The sequence below is a fragment of the Panthera uncia genome, chromosome B1 (assembly GCF_023721935.1).
Source record: "Panthera uncia isolate 11264 chromosome B1, Puncia_PCG_1.0, whole genome shotgun sequence".
Taxonomy (NCBI): Eukaryota; Metazoa; Chordata; class Mammalia; order Carnivora; family Felidae; genus Panthera; species Panthera uncia.
Window position 1 is genome coordinate 90,567,555 of NC_064811.1, and position 22,304 is coordinate 90,589,858.

At 37.3% G+C, this 22,304-nt stretch overlaps 1 protein-coding gene across 1 annotated transcript in view; it reads left to right on the forward strand.

The window, feature by feature from the left end:
- ENPEP (glutamyl aminopeptidase) overlaps nt 1-19,200 on the forward strand; it is an 83,303-nt gene extending 64,103 nt beyond the window's left edge. The window contains exons 14-20 of the mRNA XM_049631041.1: nt 5,361-5,511; nt 6,513-6,586; nt 6,692-6,796; nt 6,885-7,055; nt 8,692-8,832; nt 15,968-16,046; nt 17,273-19,200. Of these exons, the coding sequence (XP_049486998.1) occupies nt 5,361-5,511; nt 6,513-6,586; nt 6,692-6,796; nt 6,885-7,055; nt 8,692-8,832; nt 15,968-16,046; nt 17,273-17,425 (874 nt within the window). The 3' untranslated portion in view covers nt 17,426-19,200. The remainder of the gene's footprint in view (nt 1-5,360; nt 5,512-6,512; nt 6,587-6,691; nt 6,797-6,884; nt 7,056-8,691; nt 8,833-15,967; nt 16,047-17,272) is intronic.
- Nucleotides 19,201-22,304: the final 3,104 nt, after the last annotated feature.

Below are 22,304 nucleotides of genomic sequence, written 5' to 3' on the forward strand. Positions count from 1 at the left end.
CAGGGCAACAGAGTTCACTGGTGTTGACTGCATCCAGGTACAGATCACTCTGAAGCTTTAGGGAGAAAAAAGGAGAAACACATCACAATCACACACAACACATTCAGATCACTCTGAAGCTTTAGGGAGAAAAAAGCAGAAACACATCACATTCACACACAACACATTCAGATCGCTCTGAAGCTTTAGGGAGAAAAAAGGAGTTACACAGGTAAGTGCCTGGGGTAGGATAAGAATGCATACAGTTCCGCTCGGTTGTTCAAAGAGAAATGTAACTATCATGTTTCATAAGCAGGACTAAAACAGCACATCTAAAAATAAATGCATTCTTGATTCCCCTGTCCCCAAATTTGAGGAGCCAGTACTCTTACTGCCCTGGATGAATATCCAGATGGGTACATTTGTCTAAGACAAGGAATAAAAATTCTTGCAACGCTTCAAGTCCCCCAGACAGGCTCAGTTTGAGTAGATGGCCAGTCCAGTAAAACCATCAAAGTTACCAACTTCCTTTAAAGTTCCTCCCTGCCCCCAACTCAGGCAGGTTGTAGGCCGGCTACCTGCAGCAGGAACAAGGTGCTTGATGTCCTCCCCATTGTTTGGCATGGAACTTCTACTTCTTCCCCCGCCTTACTGGGCTGCCTCTCCTTCCTCCAGACCTAAGGCAAGGAGAGCCAGAAGGGAGAGCAGATGAAGGGAAGAAAGAGCCTGACATACTGTCCACATTTGGTGCCGTCTGAACTTCGTAGATGTTGAATACTGACTCTTTTCCTTGTGTGCTGTTTTCTTCGGGTGTTTGCCATCCACACCCATTCTTATTGCTAAGAGTCTTTCTCCTGCAGTTCCTTGAGGTGAGCAAGTGAAAACCTCAGAACCACCTCTGCTCCACAGGAAGTATTCATATATCTTTTCCCCCAACATAGTCTGGAAGGATGGGCCACCCCATGCAGTCTTATCTCTTCACTGTGAGGCCAGAGCAGTAGTCAACTGTAGTCTCTTACCCTTTAGATTTCTTGGGGTATCAGACACCAGGCCACTGTGCCTCCAAACTCCAGGTTACACAGGTAAAACTCATCAAGTGGTCTCATTAAAGCCTCTTTTCCTAAGCTTGACATAAGGGGAAAAGCCTCTTGTATCTTTCTTTCCCCTGTGGAAGGAGAGCATTCACAGGACACTGACAGCGCTCCCAAAAGTCCTCTTTTATTTTTATTAAAATTTTTTTTAATGTTTATTTATTTTTGAGAGAGAGAGAGAAACAGAGACAGAGTGTGGGTGGGGGTGGGACAGAGAGAGAGGGAGACACAGAATCCGAAGCAGGCTCCAGGCTCTGAGCTGTCAGCACAGAGCCTGACACGGGGCTCAAACCCACACACCGTGAGATCATGACCTGAGCTGAAGTTGGATGCTTAATCGACTGAGCCACCCAGGTGGCCCCCTAAAGGCTTCTTTTAAAATGTCTCTCTCCCCCTAGCCTCTCCAATGCCTGCAATAGTCTAGTGGTGGGTTATCAGCTAAGAATCACAAAAATCTATACTGACCATGTTAGTTCCAATTTGGTGGGCCTGAATCTTACTTTGGGATTTAGGCCAAGGGGGGTTAGGCAAGGGGCCTTGCCAAAACTGAGAAAGAATCCTTTTTTTTTTTTTTTTTTGTGCACCTGTTACCGTAGGTTTTTCCTTTTCAGTAGCTTATATTGTGCTCTGTGGCCCACTCTGTGCTACAGCCAGGAGAGGGGTGAAGAGTAACATAAGGGAAAGCAGAGAGTACTGGCTAGCAAGCCAGTGGGTGGGAGCAGGGGTCTCTAGGTGAAGAAAGAAGGGCAGAAAGGATGGCTTAAAGGGCCACCTAAGCTAATGATGTGGACAGAATTTCAGCCAGGCTTCACAGAGCAGTGGCTCCTATGACATCCAAAGTGAGGAGCAGGTTAGCAAATAAAGACAGCCAGTGAACATCAGCTATGCCAGGTTACAGATCTCTAGGTCACTAGTTTTACCATTTTATAGGTGTTTGAGAGGTGACCAGAGCACAACACAGACCTGGATAAGCAACCTCACCCTCCCAATCTCCCCCCCACCCCAACGCCACCCATGGGCTCCCTTTTAAAGGAGAAGTAATCAACTAAGACTCCAAAAAGGATCTATTTGTTTGCAAAGCGACTGTTTTAAGCCAGAAATTAGAATTTAATTGGCAAGTGAACCCTGAGAGATCAGACACATGGGAACTTTTGAAATTCTCCATACCACCCAAGGCTTCGCGGGGGAACATGAGCACATGAGGTCAGTTCCTTCCAGCCAGGCACCTCTCTGAACTGTTTCTAATGTCCCAGTAAAGAGTAATGTTTGGCAAGACACTATGCTTACCTCAGCTTCTCTGAGGACTATGCTGTCTTTCCAGGTCACATCCAGGGAAGCAAAAACAAACCCTTTGTTACAGGATTCCCCAAATTTCCTGGCTGCTCTAGCCAAAGATAGGAGAGCAAGAATTCTCTCATTAGACCTGCTTATCCTCTTGGCCATTGAGTTTGGTGGAAACTTTAAGTTTTAGCTTCCCTCTTCTCTGGATTATAGGACAGTTTAAGTCCATCAAGCTAGGCTTCTGCTAGATTGATGGAATATTTTTTTTAATGTTTATTGATTTTGAGAGAGAGAGAGAATGTGAGCAGAGAAGGGGCAGAGGGAGAGGGAGAGAGAGAGAATCCCAAGCAGGCTCCACACTTTCAGTGCAAATCCCAACGCATGGCTCCATCTCATGAACCTGAGATCATGACCTGAGCCGAAATCAAGAATCGAACATTCAACTGACTGAGTCACCCAGGTGCCCCTGGATGATTTTTGAATAAAGAAAATTCTTAACCACATCTGGCTTTCAGAAATGCTGTATGTCTATGGATTTAACTAATGGAATTTGAGACTCAAAGTTGCATAAGAATGATATCCTAGGTTGAGTTCCCTTTCTAGAAATAGAGTATGAAATGTGGGTTAATGTATGTGTAGTTTATTGAGAGAGAACTCTCATGAGATAGGGAGTATGAGAAACAGAATGGGACAGGGATAAAAAGCTAAGCCATAATATGGTCTCAGATGGAGTCGACCTTTGCTAGATTCCACTAGAAAGCTATGAATTGTGCTGAAGAGTGGGTCCAACTTGAGGGAAACAGGTTGGCTTATTTTATTCCTGAATCCTAAAATTAATGGCCAGGGGCGGGGATTGCATAACCTTTTAGGTAGGATGGCTGTATTTGGCCAAGGGCTATTCTCTGAAGAAGGTGGCAGCTGTGAGCCAACACAGGACTGTAAGGGGATTGGAGAAGGGCACTAGAGATGACTTTGTTCTCAAAAGCAGGTCTTCACATGTGGTCCCAGCAGTATCAATACTACCTAGGAACTTGTGAGAAATTCAGATTCTTAGGCTCTACTCCAAACCTGCCAAATCAGAACCCCTGCTAAATCAGGAGTATGTGATTGAATGAACTTTCCAGGTGTTGCAGATGTATGCTCAAATTTGAGAATCATAGTTCTAAATGATACTGCTCTTCAGGGCGCCGAGGTTAAGAGTCTGACTTCAGCTGAGGTCATGATCTCGGGGCTCATGAGTTCAAGCCCTGTGTCGGACTCTGTGCTGACAGCTCAGAGCCTGGAGCCTGCTTTGGATTCTGTGTCTCCCTCTGCCCTACCCCTGCTCACACTCTGTCTCTGTCTCTCAAAAATAAATAAATGTTAAATGATGCTGCTCTTCCTCTGGAGTTATCAAATACCAGTAGGAGCTGTGGAGTAACATAATTTGTGGAAAAAGAAAGGTGCATCAGCTAATTTCTCAAAATGTCATCCCTATAATAATCAGCAAAAATTCACTCCCAGTCCAGTGTTCTGACCATATGACTCAGACTTAAAGAAAACAAGTGATACCAAAATGGAACTGTTGCGTAGCTATCAAGCATGTTGGAAAATATAAGGCAATGGGATAGGATATTGATTTTCAACATTTGAATACATAGTATTCCCTTCTTACTTCTACTTATGCTACCTAATTAGCCAATTCTTCTGGCCTTAGTAACCAAGACTCATTCCTTCCAATCTTCACCTATCTGAAATGTACAGACCACTTGGCTTCTGACCAAACAATCTGTCATCCTTCCTAAACTTTCATTGTTCTCTTCGCTAAATTGATCCTCAGAGCAACAACTATTCTTCATAACCACCTTAAAAAATCACCAACTGGACATGGCTGTTGCTCTATCCACCAGGGAAAATAGAGAATCATTAAAATTAGAAAATTCTCAAGTTTCAAGTATCAACACAAAATTCTACATTTTTTTTTTTTACTTAACCAACATTCTGAATAAAACACACCATTTCTCCATATTATTTATACTATTAAGGGAGGTTGAATGCTTCAAAATATAATTCCTTCTAAATAAGATCAGGAACTGAGAAAATAGGGGAAATCAACTCTCTGAACTGAAAACAAGCTGTGTATCATATCTCATTATGTAAATCAAATGATATCAAAGATTTGTATTCTTCTCTATCTGTCCAATATTAGTACATCCTGTAATCAAACTCTTGGGAAGAAATCAAGATATATTTACTGTCTTATTTATTCACAAAATAATTTCAAACATAATAGCCAACACATCAATATTACTAATTCAATAATTTAACATTTATTATTTAACTTAAACTTTCAAAATGTAATTTGAAAAGGCAGGATTCCCATCTAAGGTTCTTTTTTAAAACCTAGTCTAAAATGTGAGGCATAACAGATTTCTGAGAACAGTATTTCAAAAGGCTCTAGAATCCCTTTTAAGGAGGAAGAAATTGGATTCTTTAAACTTTGAAATGTCAATAGAAACTTCAGATTTTGTGGAAGAACAAAATCCATATTTATTAGTATTACTTGGACGTATATGAAAAAGATGTTTTAATGGGCAATATAAGTTAAATTGGAATGTTTTAAGTATTCATAATTCATGAGTGTTGTCATTCATGCTTCTTCACATCAAATGTAATTTCCATAAGATATATTTATCATGGTACATATGTATATTACAATCAGCTTATGTCTATCCATCAATATTAGCCATAGCTAAATGGCTTTTATCCAAAATTTTACCTCAGCAATTTTTCAAATGTACTTTTCAATATTCTGTCTTCCACTTTACTACTGAAAGTATGAAAGCACTAATGCATCATGTGAACAAACCTCTTTGACTTGCCCCCCCCAAAATAAATCCATTTTCTTAATTGTTTAATAGAAGGATTCTCATTAATGTTGAATTCTGTGATTTCCGTATGAGTACTTTCAGTCAAATGAGTACTAGTCTATGGTTTTAAATTAACTGGTTTTTTTTTTCTCTTCCTTAGAGCTCAACTTCTAGATTATAAGATGGCTCTAAACTTGACCAAGTATCTCAGAAAGGAAGAAGATTTTTTACCATGGCAGAGAGCAATTTCAGCCGTAACCTATATCATTAGCATGTTTGAAGATGATAAAGAGCTTTACCCTGTGATTGAGGTGATGTTAATGCTAGATCTTATGAAAGTAAATGTGTAGCAATTAGAAGAGTAGGGAGATTTCTGAGAGAAGGAGCTTCCAAAGCACATCGACCTGCCAAGTGAAATGAAAGGAAAGTACAATGACATGACTAGTCAAACCAAAGAGATGCTATCTCTGTTTTTTTTCCAACTTGAAGTATGTCCATATTTCTGGTTCAGTATACCACATAATGATATATTTTAGTGTTGAAAAGAATACAAGAATTAATATTTTAGTTAAAATAGACAAGATACTAACTAGATCTTATTTTTAATGGACTTGTCCATGTTAAAATGAATTTATTCTTACCAAAATATAACATTATATTTCCTTATTCTTACTGCTGTTATTTCCACGTTGAGAGTTTATGATGGGCTAGTCATTCTGATTACTTTGTTTTGTGATTTCTTACACACTTTGCTAGGTCACTTGCGATTTTAAGGAAATTCTGGATTCAAATCTGTAGCTCTTCTACTTACTAAATGCAATAACTTGGGCAAATGTTTTAATATTTGTGAGTCTTCATTTCCTTCATACAATAGGAATGTCAGCACTTCACTGTCCATGGCAATGGGATAGTGCAGACCATATAAAATAAAAACCCTTTGTAAATCCAAAAGCAATGTACATACATTAGTTATCACTATTTTAATGTCATCAATACTTGATTAATCTTCTTAGTGCAGTAGGTAGGTCAGGTGTTACTCTACTTATCACAAATGTTATTAACTAAAAAGTAGAGCTTAAAAGGGGCTTACCCAATGTTTTACAAAACATTAGAGAATCACCCAGGGTGTTCTTATCTTCAAGACTGAAGCAAATTTGCAATGTGATAGAACTGAATACGTCCCTTCCATAAGGAGAGACCCAAAGTTCTCTGGACTAGTATGAAAGAAGATTACAACAGGGGCTTTATATTATAATTATTAAGAAACTTGATAAACAGTAAATTCTTACTGTACATGGTGCTTTTATTTCAGGAATACTTCCAGAGTCAAGTGAAGCCCATTGCAGATTTTCTGGGATGGAATGATGTCGGAGACCACCTTACAAAGTTATTTCTTACATTTTTAAATTTTCACTTAATATTTGTCAGTGTATGTTAAAACATGTTAAAAAGTGCTCAAGGCCCCAGCTTTGTGTGTGTTTGTTTTTTAAGGTTACTACGTGCTTCCGTATTAGGGCTTGCGTGCAAGATGGGAGATCGAGAAGCTTTGGACAATGCTACCCAATTATTTCAGCAGTGGCTGAGTGGGACTGTAAGGTGACTGTCCAGCATGTGTTCATTTCTAGAGGCCTTCAAACTTAGAAATGAAGACTTTAAACCTCTGAAACACTGTTTCTTCTTCTAGGCTTCCTGTAAACCTCAGGCTTCTGGTATATCGGTATGGAATGCAGAACTCTGGTAATGAGACTTCATGGAACTATACTCTTGATCAATACCAGAAAACTTCATTAGCTCAGGAAAAAGAAAAACTACTGTATGGATTAGCATCAGTGAAGAATGTTACTCTTCTGTCCAGGTAACTTTTTTCTTCACTTATATGAATGGCATTTGATGGCTTATGTGTCACTTTAAGATGCTAATTAAAGTAAGATGCATTTCCAAGAACATCTATTATAACATATTTTCCCATCAAGAAACAAAATATCCATGTAAGAGTGGAATAAAGAAGGGTAACCTCACATGAAAACATGCTGGAGGTAGGCAGTTTCTAGTTGTGAGCAGTGGTTCAATATTTTCATCCAGGACCTGGGGTGTTTCTCTTTCTATTCTGCCATCCTCAACATATTGGATGTCTCATAACTTCTAGAGCTCCAAGTATTTTGTCTTCACACAAATATGTTAAGTGAAAGCAGAACAAGAGCAAAGAGTTTCTCCTCACAAGTTTCTTTTATGCTAAAGTCGAATTATCTCCACTTCCCCTCATAACTAGAACTGGATCACACTTGATCATTCTGGGTTATACTCTAGGTCTACCACTTGATCATTTGCTGACTAGGAAGAACTTGAATTCCTTTGACTGATTGGGGCCATCGTCATACTCTGAGGCTGGGGTAGGAGCCTACCTACTTCCCTAGGATCAGGGATACCTTTATCCAAGCCCAGAACAAAATTGTTTCTGTCAGCAGAGAAGGAGTATCTGCCACAATATGCGCGCGCGCGCGCGCACACACACACACACACACACACACACATTTATATTCCACTCAGAAAGACTGCTTGAAGACCATCTATGAATCTTCTCCCACTACACCTATGCCTCCAAATCAACTAACATCTGTCTTCATTCATATGTTGTATGGTTATGGTTTCTGAGTTATTTACTTCATTCATTTAACCAACACTTAGGATGTTCTTTCTATATATAGGTCTATAAATTGTGGGAGTAAAAATGAATAAGATGTGGTATCTATCCTTGAGAAGCTTATAGCTCATGAGAGAGGCACAATATAAATAGGAAATTACAATGCAATACCCAATTTGTAAGGACTATTGGCAACACCTTGTATCCACCTGGCAGAGCCAATAATACTTTTTCACCATCTTATCTCAAAGTAGATGTCAATTCTCCTTCTCGCTGCCCTAAAATAGTCTATCAAGAACTTGATCATTTTGCCACTCCATAAAACATGATATTGATCCATTATTTTGATGGCATTGTTCTATCTGATGAGAAAATTAGCAAGTGCTTACATGCCTTACTAAGACTCTTATGAATTAGAGAATAAAAGATAAGTTACACAAAAATTCAGGACCACCACTAAAGTGCAGTTTCTGGAAGTTCACTGGTCTAGAGTATGTCAAGGTATGCCCTCTAGGTACAGCCATGGCATAAAGTTAATAAAAAATCTATTGATTTGGTCACTTAATTTATCTTGGACTTATTTGCATTATACTATAATTATAGGTAATTAATCTAACCATATAGGTTACGTTAAAAGGTTGTTTCCTACAATCTAAGGAAGAACAAATAAGATGTGACTATTATCCTCTAGAAAATAAAAGTATAAATACTTTCCCTTAATTTACTGGCTCCCTTTTTTTTTCCCCAGTGGGATAATAAGTGGGTGAAGTGCTTTTATTCAATAAGTGCAGTTAATTTTTAAAAGTTAATAGCTAAAATTTGAATTGTTTTTCTCTTTGGATTTTCTTAGATATTTGGATTTTCTCAAGGACCCAAATCTTATTAAAACTCAGGATGTGTTTACAGTCATCCGATATATCTCATATAACAGCTATGGGAAGACCATGGCCTGGAATTGGATTCAACTCAACTGGGACTATCTAGTCAACAGGTGGGATAATCAGCTAATGGTCTGTTGTTCTCTTTGTTTGATATCATCTACATATTCTGTTTCTTTTTGCTGTGCTTTCTCTGACATCTATACAATATCTGGAATGGCATATTATTAGAAGTAAAGGATCATGGTAGTTTCCTCCTAAGGAAGCAATATACTAGTTAATTTTAGGCCTAATTCCTTTTCTGGAAGTTATTGTTTTAACTGATCTACAGAGTTCTGAAATCTGGAGAGATGCCTAAATTGTATTATTTTTAGTTTGGTTAAAATAAGTTAATATAAATCTCCCTGTTGTGTTAGCACTTAGTATAATTGCAGACACATATTTATTGTCGATTAATATTTAATGAAAACGAAGTGAGAACTTCTGGACCTAGGTTCACATTGTAGCTCTATATCTTACTGAGCTTATATGGATGATAATTTTTATCTCCCTTGACCAGATAATTAAACTTTAGGTATTTTGAAAACTTCTTAAAAAGGGACCTATATTTCCCAGGCAATAGCAATCTTAAGATGGGAAGTAGAAAGGACAAGAGAACAAGTCAAACTAAAGGGATGCTTTCCCAAATTTATTTCTTCAGCCCCATGTAGAAGAAATGTTGCCATTCTTGGTGCTAATCTTCTAAATTTAATGCTTACTCCCATTTAAAAATAGATCCCAAATAAATGTGCAAACATTGACCAAAAGACCTTTACTGTGTGCAATCCCCACGGTGGGAAATAGGCCGTTATCCTCTCCTAATCTCTCCTGTTTTCCCATCAGCACTACCTAGTTGACAATGACTTATCAGAGATACTAACTATGAAGAAAATTTTCTGTTCTCTTTTTTACCCCATCACTCATCAGACTGCCATTAGGTTCATTCACATTTCTCATCCTTCTGAGATCCAGATTGCATCTGTATGTTTCAGCCCCAATACCCTACATTGCTTTTGCCTATTTGTGATGAAAATTTTTCCCCTTTTTGTTCTTGTAATTATTGAGTGAAACTGCTCCATCTCTATGAAGTTTGACTGGTGCGTGTGCGTGTGTGTGTGTGTGTGTGTGTGATGCCTGTCCATCTGTGTATAACCATTTCAATGAAAGGCATGATGGAATTAATAAATCTACCTATTGGGAACATGTTGTTATCTGGAGATAACACTTCATATTATGCAAGCTAGTACCTTCCATTTGCTTACTATATGCCTAGTGACATGTACTGAGTTTTTTGTTTTAATCAAAAAGACCGTAAGTCATTTTTTTTGGCCTTTGCTGCAAGAAACCTATGCAGATAAAGAGTGCTTACTTCTGAATTATTATAAAAAAATGAGTAAATAATGTTCCATTTTGCATAATACAGTGGCCATTCCCTTATTGTTTATTAAATAAAATACTTCTCAAGGCCTATTTGAATAGTTCTAGTGTGATTGATTTCAAATAATGCATATTTCATTTAAAAAATTAGTTCACTGTCATTCCTCTTAATAATTAAGAACTAGAAAAAAACAGGTGTTACTTTGTCATAAAAGTCATAACCATCTGGTCCTCAAGTAAATTAGACCTAATCCTGAAATTAAAAAAAAATGATAAACTATTTCCAGTGCTACTTCCAAAACCCTTGCCCAGGGCTTTTAATATTTCTTCATAGTCTAATGATCTAATTCTCATGAGGCATTATTTCACATAGACTCAAACATAAAATTATATTACAACCACATGGTGAACACAAAAATAACACCCAATATTAATTATGGTTAGTTTGAATAAATAGAATTTTCCCACTAAAATTGGATAGGATAAATTAAACAAAAATGAGCAAGCTATATACAAATATGTTCAAACTTGAATATTTTCCAGAATTCGAATGAGTGGTTTTCCTGCCTAGGATCCTGAACAACTTATTGTCATCCTAAAATAAATAAGCTGCTTTTTTATAAAGGGTTTGACATATGACTTTTATGACAACTGATGGCCACATCACTAATGCCCTTTCTAGTTTGAGACTTAACCAAAAAGTTCCAAGGATACTTCAGCAATTATTCTTTGATTTTGTTTATCCCAGTAAGGTCTTAGATGAAACTGTGAAGGGGAATGAACTTAATAAGTCAGTAGTGTGATGTGTTAGAGTTTGATTTTAATTTATGACTATGGATGAAAATTAAGTCAGTAGAGACATAATTGTAACTATTTAAAGACTGCCTCAAACAAAAAAATTAATTAGAATTTAATCAAAAGTTTTATGAGCATGAAATAATTTCTTTTGGATTATATGATAAAACTTATGTAAATATTAAATCCAAGAAGAGGATTGTTACATAATATTATTTTTAAAATATTTAAGATAAATCTTTATTTTAGTTTTAAAAGTAATTAATAGGATAAATATACAGCATATTTCCCTTTAAATGCTACAGGCTATGTGATGTTGGTTTATTGGTATAAACATATTTTGTTCTGGCATTTTTGTATTTATACAAGTAGTTTCAGTCTTTACTCAATCTCTCCATTGCTAGTTCCCCAAAATATTCTTTAATTTATAGTCACTAAGAACAAAGCAGAAGAGGAATATTATAGAAGTTATAGAAAGTCACTGAGAAAAATTGTGTTCTTACCTCTAATTAACAGACTTTCTTTGAATCTATAGAATATCATTACAGCAACTTAGTGTGATTCTCCTTTTTTATTTTTATCATTTTTATTTTTTTGTGTGATTCTCCTTTTTTAAATCCCCATTTTCTTATTATAAAATGAGTATGTATTTTATTGCACAAAATACAGATAAGCAAAAATAAGGATGCAAAAATCACTCATAATTCTACCATTTAGAAATAACTCTTATTGTCACACCACTGTTTCCTTGAGGTATTTTCCTATGGCTGTTTATTTATATAAAAGGAATCATATTATACATATGATTTTATAACCTGCTGTTTCCCCTGCATCATCCTATATCATGGATGTCTTTCATGTCTTTAAGTATGCTTCTTCAATGTTATTTCTAATGCTCAATCATATTTCAATGTCTTTTCATGTCTTTAAGTGTGCTTCTTGAATGTTATTTCTAATGCTCAATCATATTTCAGTGTGTAGATACATCTTAGTTTATTTGGCCAATCTCCATATGTTGGATCATAAAATTGTTCCAAACTTTGTGATGAATGTGGCAGAACTGTCACCCAGAAAAAGAAAATTACTCCTATCCTTGCTAATTGAGTATATAAAAACTGATATCTCATTTTAAATATAATTCTTTCACCCAGTAAATATTGTGTAACATCCATTATGTGCTAGGCACTGTGCCTGGCATTGAAGATATGATAGTAGAAACATACTGGTTCTCTGTCCTCATGGAGCTGAGAATCTGGTGATGGAGTCCAATATTAATTAAAGAATCACACTAATACATGTATACTTAAACCTTTAATAACTACAAATAGAAGAGGTTCTATGTACACTGAAAGAATGTAAAAAGGAAACTGACCAAGTCAGGAGAAGTTGGACTTTAAGGGCTTCCCCAAGGAAGTGACAATTGAGCTGAATTCTAAAGGAAAAGTGGGAGTGACTTATGGGAACAGGAGGTGAAGCACTCTTGGCTGAATGTCTACTATCAGAAAAGTAAAAAGATAATGGCCAACCTTTGCAGGGTCAGGTTAATATTTGGGCTGTTGTTATAAGAGCAATGATAAGCCACTAAAGGGTTTTAAGTAAGAAAGTGAAATGATTGATTTTACTTTAAAAAGAAAGCTCTGGTACTAAGTCACAGACCTAGATAGGGGCCAGAGTGGATTTGAGAGAAGCAGTCAGAGAGCTACTAGAACAGTCCCAGCAAAAGATAGTGGCAGATTGGACTATGGATGTAATGATGAAGATGAAGAGATAGGAACAACATTTAGAACTTGGTGAATTAGAAACAGGACCGTCGTGAGGGGACAAGGATAGTGCCTAGATTTCTAGAAAACATAAGGCTTATAGAAGGAGAACAATGGCTTCAGTTTGCTATTTATGATGCCTTTGAGTCTCTTTTGAGATGTTGAAGTAGAGATGGTTTCAAGGAAGTTATAGTTCCTTGTCAAATGCTTAAATATTTAAGTTTAAAGTAAATCCAAGATCAAAAAATGCCCATTATATTTACTGGCATAAGAGCTATTAGTAACTCTAGAGATCTACTTTCTCAGTGGAGTGATGGGGGCAGAAACTAAATTGAAGCAAGTTAATAAAACAGTCAATGGTGAAAAAATGAAGACAAGAAATGTAGAGGACTCTTTGAAAAGTTTGACTCTGGGGGGCGCCTGCGTGGCCTAGTCAGTTAAGCGTCCGACTTTGGCTCAAGTCATGATCTCACAGTTCACAGGTTCAAATCTTGCATCCGGCTCTGTGCTGATAGCTCGGAGCCTGGAGCCTGCTTCAGATTCTGTGTCTCCCTCTCTCTCTGCCCCTGCCCCACTCACACTCTGTCTCTCTCTGTCTCTCAAAAATAAATAGACATTAAAAAATTTATCAAAAATAACAAGAAATTCTTGGGGCGCCTGGGTGGCTCAGTCAGTTAAGCGTTTGACTTCGGCTCAGGTCATGATCTCACAGTCCGTGAGTTTGAGCCCCGCGTCGGGCTCTGTGCTGACCGCTCAGAGCCTGGAGCCTGTTTCGGATTCTGTGTCTCCCTCTCTCTCTGACCCTCCCCCATTCATGCTTTGTCTCTCTCTGTCTCAAAAATAAATAAAACGTTAAAAAAAATTAAAAAAAAAGAAAAATAACAATAAATTCTTTAAAAAAATAAGTTAACTCTGGATGTGGCGGTGAGAAAAAAGGATATTAAGAGATGCCAGATCAAGGAAGAGGAGTTTTTTCTTTCTTTATGTGGAAGATCATTTTAATATGTTTAATATATTTTAAAGCTGGTGAGAAAGACCCAGTGAAGAATGAGAGCTTTAACATGTAGTACAGAAAAGATTCTTTAAAATTTTTTTTTTAACGTTTATTTATTTTTGAGACAGAGAGAGACAGAGAATGAACGGGGGAGGGCCAGAGAGAGAGGGAGACACAGAATCTGAAACAGGCTCCAGGCTCTGAGCTGTCAGCACAGAGCCCGACGCGGGGCTCGAACTCAGGGACCATGAGATCATGACCTGAGCTGAAGTGGGACGCTTAACCGACTGAGCCACCCAGGCGCCCCCAGAAAAGTTTCTTTCAAAAATAAAGTGTTTAAGTGGAGAGAAGTCGGAGTCAATGCACAGATGGTAGAAGAAAACTAGGTATCTTTGTATATTTGCAAACTAAAAGATGTAGGAGTTACTGTATATTTTCTCTGTGGATTAGAAGACAAGGTCATCTTTGTTGGAGAGGGAGGAAAGCAGGAGAATGTCTGGAGGTTGGAAGAGAGTGACAACACTTGAAAAAAGTAATTCAAGGATAAAGAGAATGAATTGACCAGGGTAATGTAGGAGGACTGTCAATGTGGAGGGTCCATTTAAGATTGATATTATGAATTTTTAGTGAAACATTATGAAGAAAGTTGGGTGACCGTCCTTGACAGATTAGCCACCTGGTGCAAACACAGAGGAAATGGGCAGTTGATTTTCTCCAAAGCTGGATTTCTGCTGGAAACAAATTATTAAACTATAAGGGAGTTTAGGGCTTAGGAAAAAAAAAATGTTGAAAATGGTAGACCAAGGAATCAAAGCTATATAAGAAAATAAGTGCAAGGAAAAGGAAGATCTGATGGTCTGGTGGCACTGGACCTGGTACACTGACAATGGTTAGTTATTAGAACATTTCATGTTTTTTCCCATTGGCATATTTTGTCTTTATGTTTCTTCTGCAAACTGTGGATTCATTTCCTTGATAATTTCACGTTGGCATATTTCTCCCTTTTAAATTTATATAGTGAAATGTATTTGTATAGTGAAGAACTGTATAGTGAAATATTTACATAGTGAAAATATTTGCTCTTTTCACATCAAAACAACAAATTTTGACTTAATTTTATGAGGTTGAATTTTAGTATAAACAATTTTTAAGATGTGTGTAATAATCTTAGTTTTTATCTCCATGGTTTCTGCTTCTGTTATGTGATAATTTTTAAGTGTAGAATTTCTCCTACCATTTGTTTACCTCTCTATATAGTGATATATTTTCTTTTATTCTTCTCTGGCATTCCAGTGGTTCAAAGTTAATACATAATTCTTGTGGTTGTTTTTCTTACACTGTGACTAGTTGTGATGAGATTTTTACCTGTATCATAATTATTCATATTACGGTCTGTAAGGAAATTTCTGATCCTTGCTCTTTAAGAGAAAAAGTGCAAAAGGGAAAGGAATCGAGTATCATCTCTAAAATCCTATCTTTGCACTTAGCTGTAAGTGTCTTTGCTTAGTCTAATATAGATCATATAGGCTAATATAAACCAATATGGTATGCAAGTAGCTAATAGAGCTTTTTGAAAGAAGAATGAATAGCTTATATTCAAATTTCTGCACCTGCGGGAAGATGCACAGAGTATTTGTCACAATAAAGGTGACTAGAGCTACCCTGCTGTATCGAAAATACAGACATGCAGCAGCTTAAAGGATATGCGTAATTATTTCTCACTCAGGTTAGTCTGCTGAAGTGAGCATTCTAAGTTGTTGAAGTAGTTCTACTCTATGAGACATAGGACCTTATCCGATTGGTGTGGTTGAAGGTTGGAGGGAGGGGAGAAAAAGAAGTCCAAGGCAAGCGATTTTCCTTTACCGAAGCAAGGAGGCAGTGGTTGAACATACCGCTTCTGCTCGTGTTCCACTGATACAAACTGAGCCACCCATCTGCACCTCGCTATGAGGGAGGCTGACAAATGTAATCTCTATCCGGGTCTCACAGTGCAGGAAAGAAGAACAGATTTGGGGAATACAGCAAGCAGTCTACCACATCCGGGATAGTGTTGTGGATCTGTCTACAAAAAAAGTGAAGGATTTACTAAGAATGCTTCCTGAATAGAAATATTAAATTAAATGTGTTTCTATGTTTTACTTACTCTGCAAATTACTTTAACACACACACACACACACACACACACACACACACACAAATCAAAAGCAGATGTCTACATCTAGAGAAATGATTTAAAGTTCTAGGCACTTATATTCCCCTTTACTTCCTTAAACTTCTCTTTAGATATACACTCAATGACAGAAACCTTGGCAGAATTGTCACCATAGCAGAACCATTCAACACCGAACTGCAGCTCTGGCAGGTATGAACCTAAATCCCTCTGGACTTGTCCAGGAAGAAAGAATTTAACTGTTTTCTTTGTTTCAAACAGAAATGGCATTTTCTCTATTCGGGTCGCAGAAGACAGGGAGAAAGAAATAATTCTTATATCTAATTAAATGTGTACCTATTTTTTTCTAAACTGAAAAACATTCAAATAATCAAGAAACAAAGTTTAAAAGTGGAGAAAGCTGAGGCCTTGGGAGGCTTAGAAGGCTACCTTTTGGCTTATCAAAGCTTGGATAGTATGTGTCCCCCAGTAAATGTCAGCACAGAGCCCGACGTGGGGCTTGAACCCACAAACCATGAGATCATGACCTGAGCTGAAGTCCAACACTTAACTGACAGCCACCCAGGCACCCCTTTATAGTTTTGGAATTTAAAGACTTTTTAGGTTTCAAATTATCTCAGTTCCCAGAAGGAAAAACATTTATTAATGTTGGACAGAGATCATATGAATTTTCAGTATCTGCATATTATATGTTGGAATGATAATATTCTGTGTATTAAGAAACAAAATTCAGGCACCTGGGTGGCTTAGTCAGTTGGGTGTCCAGCTCTTGATTTCCGCTTAGGTCATGATCTCATGGTTCATGGACCAGTGCAGAGCCTGCTCCCTCTCTCTCTGCACCTTCCCCACCTCAAAAATTAATTAGTTAATTAATTAATTAATTTAGAAAGAAACAAAAGAATTCTCATTTTTGTAAGTAGCAAACAACACTATAATTGAATTTGGGGAAAGACTTTGGAAGGAAGAGGAAAAATAGAACAAAGGTTAAAAGAGATGTTATTGGAAGTCCTTAATAAGTGAATTGAGAGTATGTTAATATATTTCCGACTCCTGAAGTGAAAGGCTAATAAGGAAAGCCATCATTCTGCAGACCAGGTTTTCCAGGGAATGCCTGGGGAATGCATAGGAAACAGAGAAAGCCCCAGAAGCACAGCAGGCCATGCCAGCAATTTAGTGTGCTTCTCCTTCTCCAATATGGCAGAGCCTCCTTTGACTTGACATGGTGCCAGAAGTCCAGTAATGACTGCTAATGTAAGAGATGGGCTTAATCTAAACGATGCACCAAGACTGTACCTTGGTGTTGTACAATAATAATGAATTTCCAGGGAAGAAAGAAACCAATCCAGTTTGTAAGTAAAAGTCTTGAAGACTAGTTGGGCTTAAAATGACTTTCTTAATTATTTCCCTTTCTTTTCTAGATGGAAAGCTTTTTCAAAAAATATCCAGAAGCTGGAGCGGGAGAAAAACCTAGGCAGCAAGTGCTGGAAACAGTGAAGAACAATATTGAGTGGTTAAAACAAAATAGAAACACCATAAGACAATGGTTTTTGGATTTACCTAAGAATGGTTAATGTGTTCAAATATCATGTTTTAATTTTGTGAATCTATTGTTTCTCCTGTTAAACATTTGGTGGCCTAATTTAGAAGCACCATGGAGGGAGTCTTATACCCAGATACTGCTTTTGCTAAGTAGTGTGTTTATATGTCTTGCAAAACTTTTAAATTGTTCTTCTTTGTTTATGAAGGAAGATACTAATAGAGTAGTTAATGTACTCAGGGATTTCTTCTAAGTGTACTTCATAGGAGATTCTTTGCAAACTGAAGAGAATTTAATAGCCATTTTAATGTCTTTAAATATCATTCTCTATATCTTAAATCTGTGAAAATAGAACAATTTGGTCTTAGCTTTACATTTTTAGTACCAAAGAAACACCACTTAATCTTCTCTCTTGATTGATTTTTAAAGTTTAAATACCAGTACTTGAGAGACCAAAATTACCATCTTAATCTTTATTTTATTATTCAGAATTACACATATCTAATATCATTATATTCACATGTGTCCTACTCCTTTAAATCCTCAAAAGTAACCCAGGTTTAAATTTTACTCAAGGATTGCATGAATTAGCCAAATAAATGGCTTTTGCCTTCACTACAAAATCAACAAGTGAACTCTCTTTGCCTTTTTAAAATAAATCTGAATGATTAACTTGAAAAAAATATATTGTTTTCCAGTGTCACTTTACTCTCGAATAATAATGACTGCAGCGTTCCCCAAATAATTTAGCATGAGGCAAATATGATTCAAGAACCTAGCCTTTTTCATGCTTGGTACTCTGTCATCCTGTTCCATTCCCTACAAAGCTCCTTCAAATATGCTATGAAATTAGAGGGAAGATAGTGCTTAACTTTGCTCCATGGATTTTAGAGGAAAAAGGCTAAATAATTGGAAACTGGTCAGGAAAGAGAGAAGGCTGATTATTCCATAAAACTAAATGGAATTAGAATTTAGCTTTGATCTAACCTAGCAATCTAAGTGTGAAAATGAGGAAACCCATGTATGTCTCCAGCATGACTCTGCATATCTGAGGATATTTCTTCTTATAGACAACTTTTATGTATAAGCCCTTAGATCCTAATCCATACAGAATAGCACCGATCAAATTTATGTTCGTGACTTGATTAAAGACATCAATTTTGTAGAAGCCGGTGGCAAGAATATGTTTAATATGGCACTTGGTGCCTAGTGGACCCACAATGTAAGTCCAATAGGCAGAAAAGAAGGTAAATGACTATGTTCCAGTCTGCTATATCTAGAAAATCTAAATTTATTTGGAACCTTCAGAAGTATAAAATAATTTAAGATTGGTCTGATGATAATTCAAGCATATAAGAACAATGAAAATCTTAGCTTTGACTTTACTTACATAATAATGTGCCTCCATTAATACTCCCAAATTTTGTAAACTTTCCTACTGCTCTTTCATAATTATTGCTTCTCAATCTACGCAGCTAAACTGGCAAATTCAAATGTGGCCTGGGGGAAAAAGATTTAAAAAAAAAAAGAAATTTCCAGACCAGAACTTTAAAAATATTTAAAGAAGAAGAAAAGAAGAAAAGACACATTAACACCATAAATCATCAGGAAAGTCCCACTATCCGCATGAGGCTTAACACCCTAACTACAGATTAATCATAATCAAAACCAGCAGTTCAAGTCTATGTATTGTTTCAAGTGGACAAATAAGGAGTGGAATGGTTTATCCTCCTGCTTTATGTAATAAATTATTTTTTAAAGAAAAATGTAAGTTTGAGGGCGATGGTAAATAAAGAAATTCCAACTTGCGTACAAGTTATTCTGTGTCCTTCCACTTTAAGCACCACAATGGAGAATCAATTGCTTAGCTTTCTTTACCCCACGTGAAAAAGAAATGTGTACACCTCTGTCATAATAACTCCACTAGCCCTTTGGGCCCTTCCCATAAGCATCTGGTTTTTAAAAGGCTGATGACCGATAGACCTATGCCAAGAACAATTTACTACTCTGCTTGCTTGGTTTGTCATGATTTTCACAAGGGAGAAAAATTAGTATGTTGTTTCCAAAATTAAAACACAGCAAACCATCAACTTTAAAAAATTAACTGGAAGAAATGATCGGCAAGTTCATGTAACAAGGGGCAGGGCCGGTATTAGTACCTTTGACCTAGGCAGTCTACTGTATCCCAGATCATTGCTATGTACCCACATGAATATAAACTAGGAATTCAAATAACAAACATAAAAGTGATAGATGGAGAAGGTCTGGGAAGCAGAGATAAACAGCTAGGTTGATGGCAATGGTATTCCTATAGTTTTACCCTCCATGTTGGTAAAGTGTAAGTCGAAAAATAAACATAAGGTGGCAACAAAAATTTAGTGCCACAATTCTCAAAGGAAATTGAGAATAAGGAGGGAACAGAAGTAGGGGAATAGGAAGACGAGTGGAGCTTTTCAAAACATTACTAATAACAGTAGCAAAGTTTTTCTTTTAACCAAGCACTGTTTTAAATACTAGCACTCCACATACATTAATTTCTATATTTAAATTTATAAAAACCCCATGAGGTAGATACTGTTAATGTCCTATGTTATAGACAGAAACACTAAGAGAAGTTGGAGAACTTGCTCAAGTCATTAGTGTCCGGCACCAGCCAGAATTTGAATCTTGGCAATTTATCATCAGAACCTTTGTCCTCAACCCCAGTGTTAGAACAGCAACATGTGCTTTATAACTGGAGTGCTCCGGATTTGAATTTCAGCTACTTGATAGTCAAGTACCTTCAATCTCTCTATTGCTCAGTTTTCTCATCTATAAAGTGGGGATAAAAATGACTATCTCAATGGGTTATTGTGAGGATTAAATGCAAAAATGCATGTAAAGGATGAATGTATGGGAAATAATCACTGGATAAACAAACACTAGACACTTTTATTTTCATTATTATGGTATCTCCTAGTCCCCACTTAAGACACTAGTTTGCATAACACGGTAAATCTGGGTTCAAGAATAACCAAACCTAAGCAACTGAAGGCACTAAGGAGAGGCAGTGTGTCAAACTATGCTGTCGTTCACAGTCACTGCCCCTCCCTAAAGAGGATCTCATTATCTCTAGCATGGTCCAGCATGGGTGTGTGACCTACTTTGGCTGAAATATGAGTAAGAACGATGTTTGTTGATTTTAGTCAAAAATGTCCAAAGCTGGCACACGGTTTCCCACCTCCTCCATTTTTCTTCTTCCACTAGATCCAGTGATGTCCCAGATAAAGGCACCTCTATTAGTCTGCATTCCAGAATGAAAACAACACGGAGCAGAATGTAGCCGGCACACAGTGCACCTGCACTATGAGTGAGAAATGCCCTTTGTTATTGTAAACCATTAAGATTTTGAGGTTGTCTGTACCTCAGCATAAGCTAGCCTAATCTGTCTAGTATGAACACTAAACTAACGTGATACTCTCCCATAGTTATTTTTGTTCCAGTTCTCCCACCTTGTCCTTCCTCTATCAGGGGTTAGAAAACTTCTGCCTGCTTATCTTTGTAAGACTTACAGTTAAAAATAGTTTTTACATTTTTAAATGGTTGGGAAAAATACAAATAATAGTTTGTGGAATGTGAACATTGTATGAAGTTTAAATGTCAGTGCCCTTAAAGTTTTATTGAAACACAAGTTCAGGCATTCATTTACATATTGAGTATGGCTGCTTTCCTGTTGCAACCGCAGTGCTGAGTGGTTGCCACCAGAGATCTTATGGCCCACAAAAAGCCTAAAATAGTTACCTCTGTGTCCCTTACCAAAAAAGTTTGCTGGTCCCTAATCTTATATTTAGTTCTTCCCTCCTTTTGCATTCAATTATTTTCCCCCTTTCTCCCCTCTATTCTGTACTCCAACCCAGTGTTTCTCAACACTAGCACTATTGCCTTTTTGAGCCTGTTAATACTTTGTTGCAGAGGGCGATCTGTACTCCGTGAAATGTTTAGCAGCATCCCTGGCCTTTATCCTCTAGTTGTCAGTAGTGTATCCCCCAAGCCCACATGTCTCTAGACATGACCAAATGTCCTGTAGGAGGCCAAATCTCCCCAGTTGAGAATTACTGCCTAACATTAAACTTGCGAATAAATGCTATGGGCATTATTTAGCCACCTTAAATGACAGGTAAGGAGACTACAGACATTCAAAGACCATTAAGAGGAAAGGCTTGATGATGAAGAGAAGGCTGAATAAAGTATTCATTCATTCATATATTCATTCAAATAACTAATATTTAGGGGCGCCTGGGTGGCTCAGTTGGTTAAGCATCAAACTTCGATTCCGGTCATGATCTCGCAGTTCATGGGTTCAAGCCCCACGTCAGGCTCTGTGCTGACAGCTGGGAGTCTGGAGCTTGCTTCCAATTCTGTGTCTCCCTCTCTCTCTCTGCCCCTCCCCCACTCATACTGTTTCTCTCTCTCAAAAATAAATAAAAACATTAAAAAAATAACTAATATTTATAAAATATCTATTGTATGAGAAGCCTTGTTTGAGGTACTGGTTGTCCTAGGTTCAGGAATGGATTTAGGAGACAACTGGAAGAAAAAGACATTGTCTATTGTCACCGCGCCTTCATTTCTATCATCTTTTCCGTCCTCATCCCCCTCTATTACCAAGCTGGGATGCCAAAAATTGTACTTCCCTGGCTTCTGCATGATTTACGTTCTGCCAGTGATATACACTTCTATGAGACTTGGAAGGAAAAGAGAGAAGAGGCTGTTTCCAAGAGAGTGCAGGGGAAAGAAGTTTCTGGGGTAGATGTGAGTTGGCAGCTTCTGAACTCCATGTCCCTGTGTATTTACCATCGCTGTGATGCAGGGAAGCTCTGATGAGACATTCATAGTTTTCTCACTTCTGGGTGATACTAGCAGTTTCTGATCTC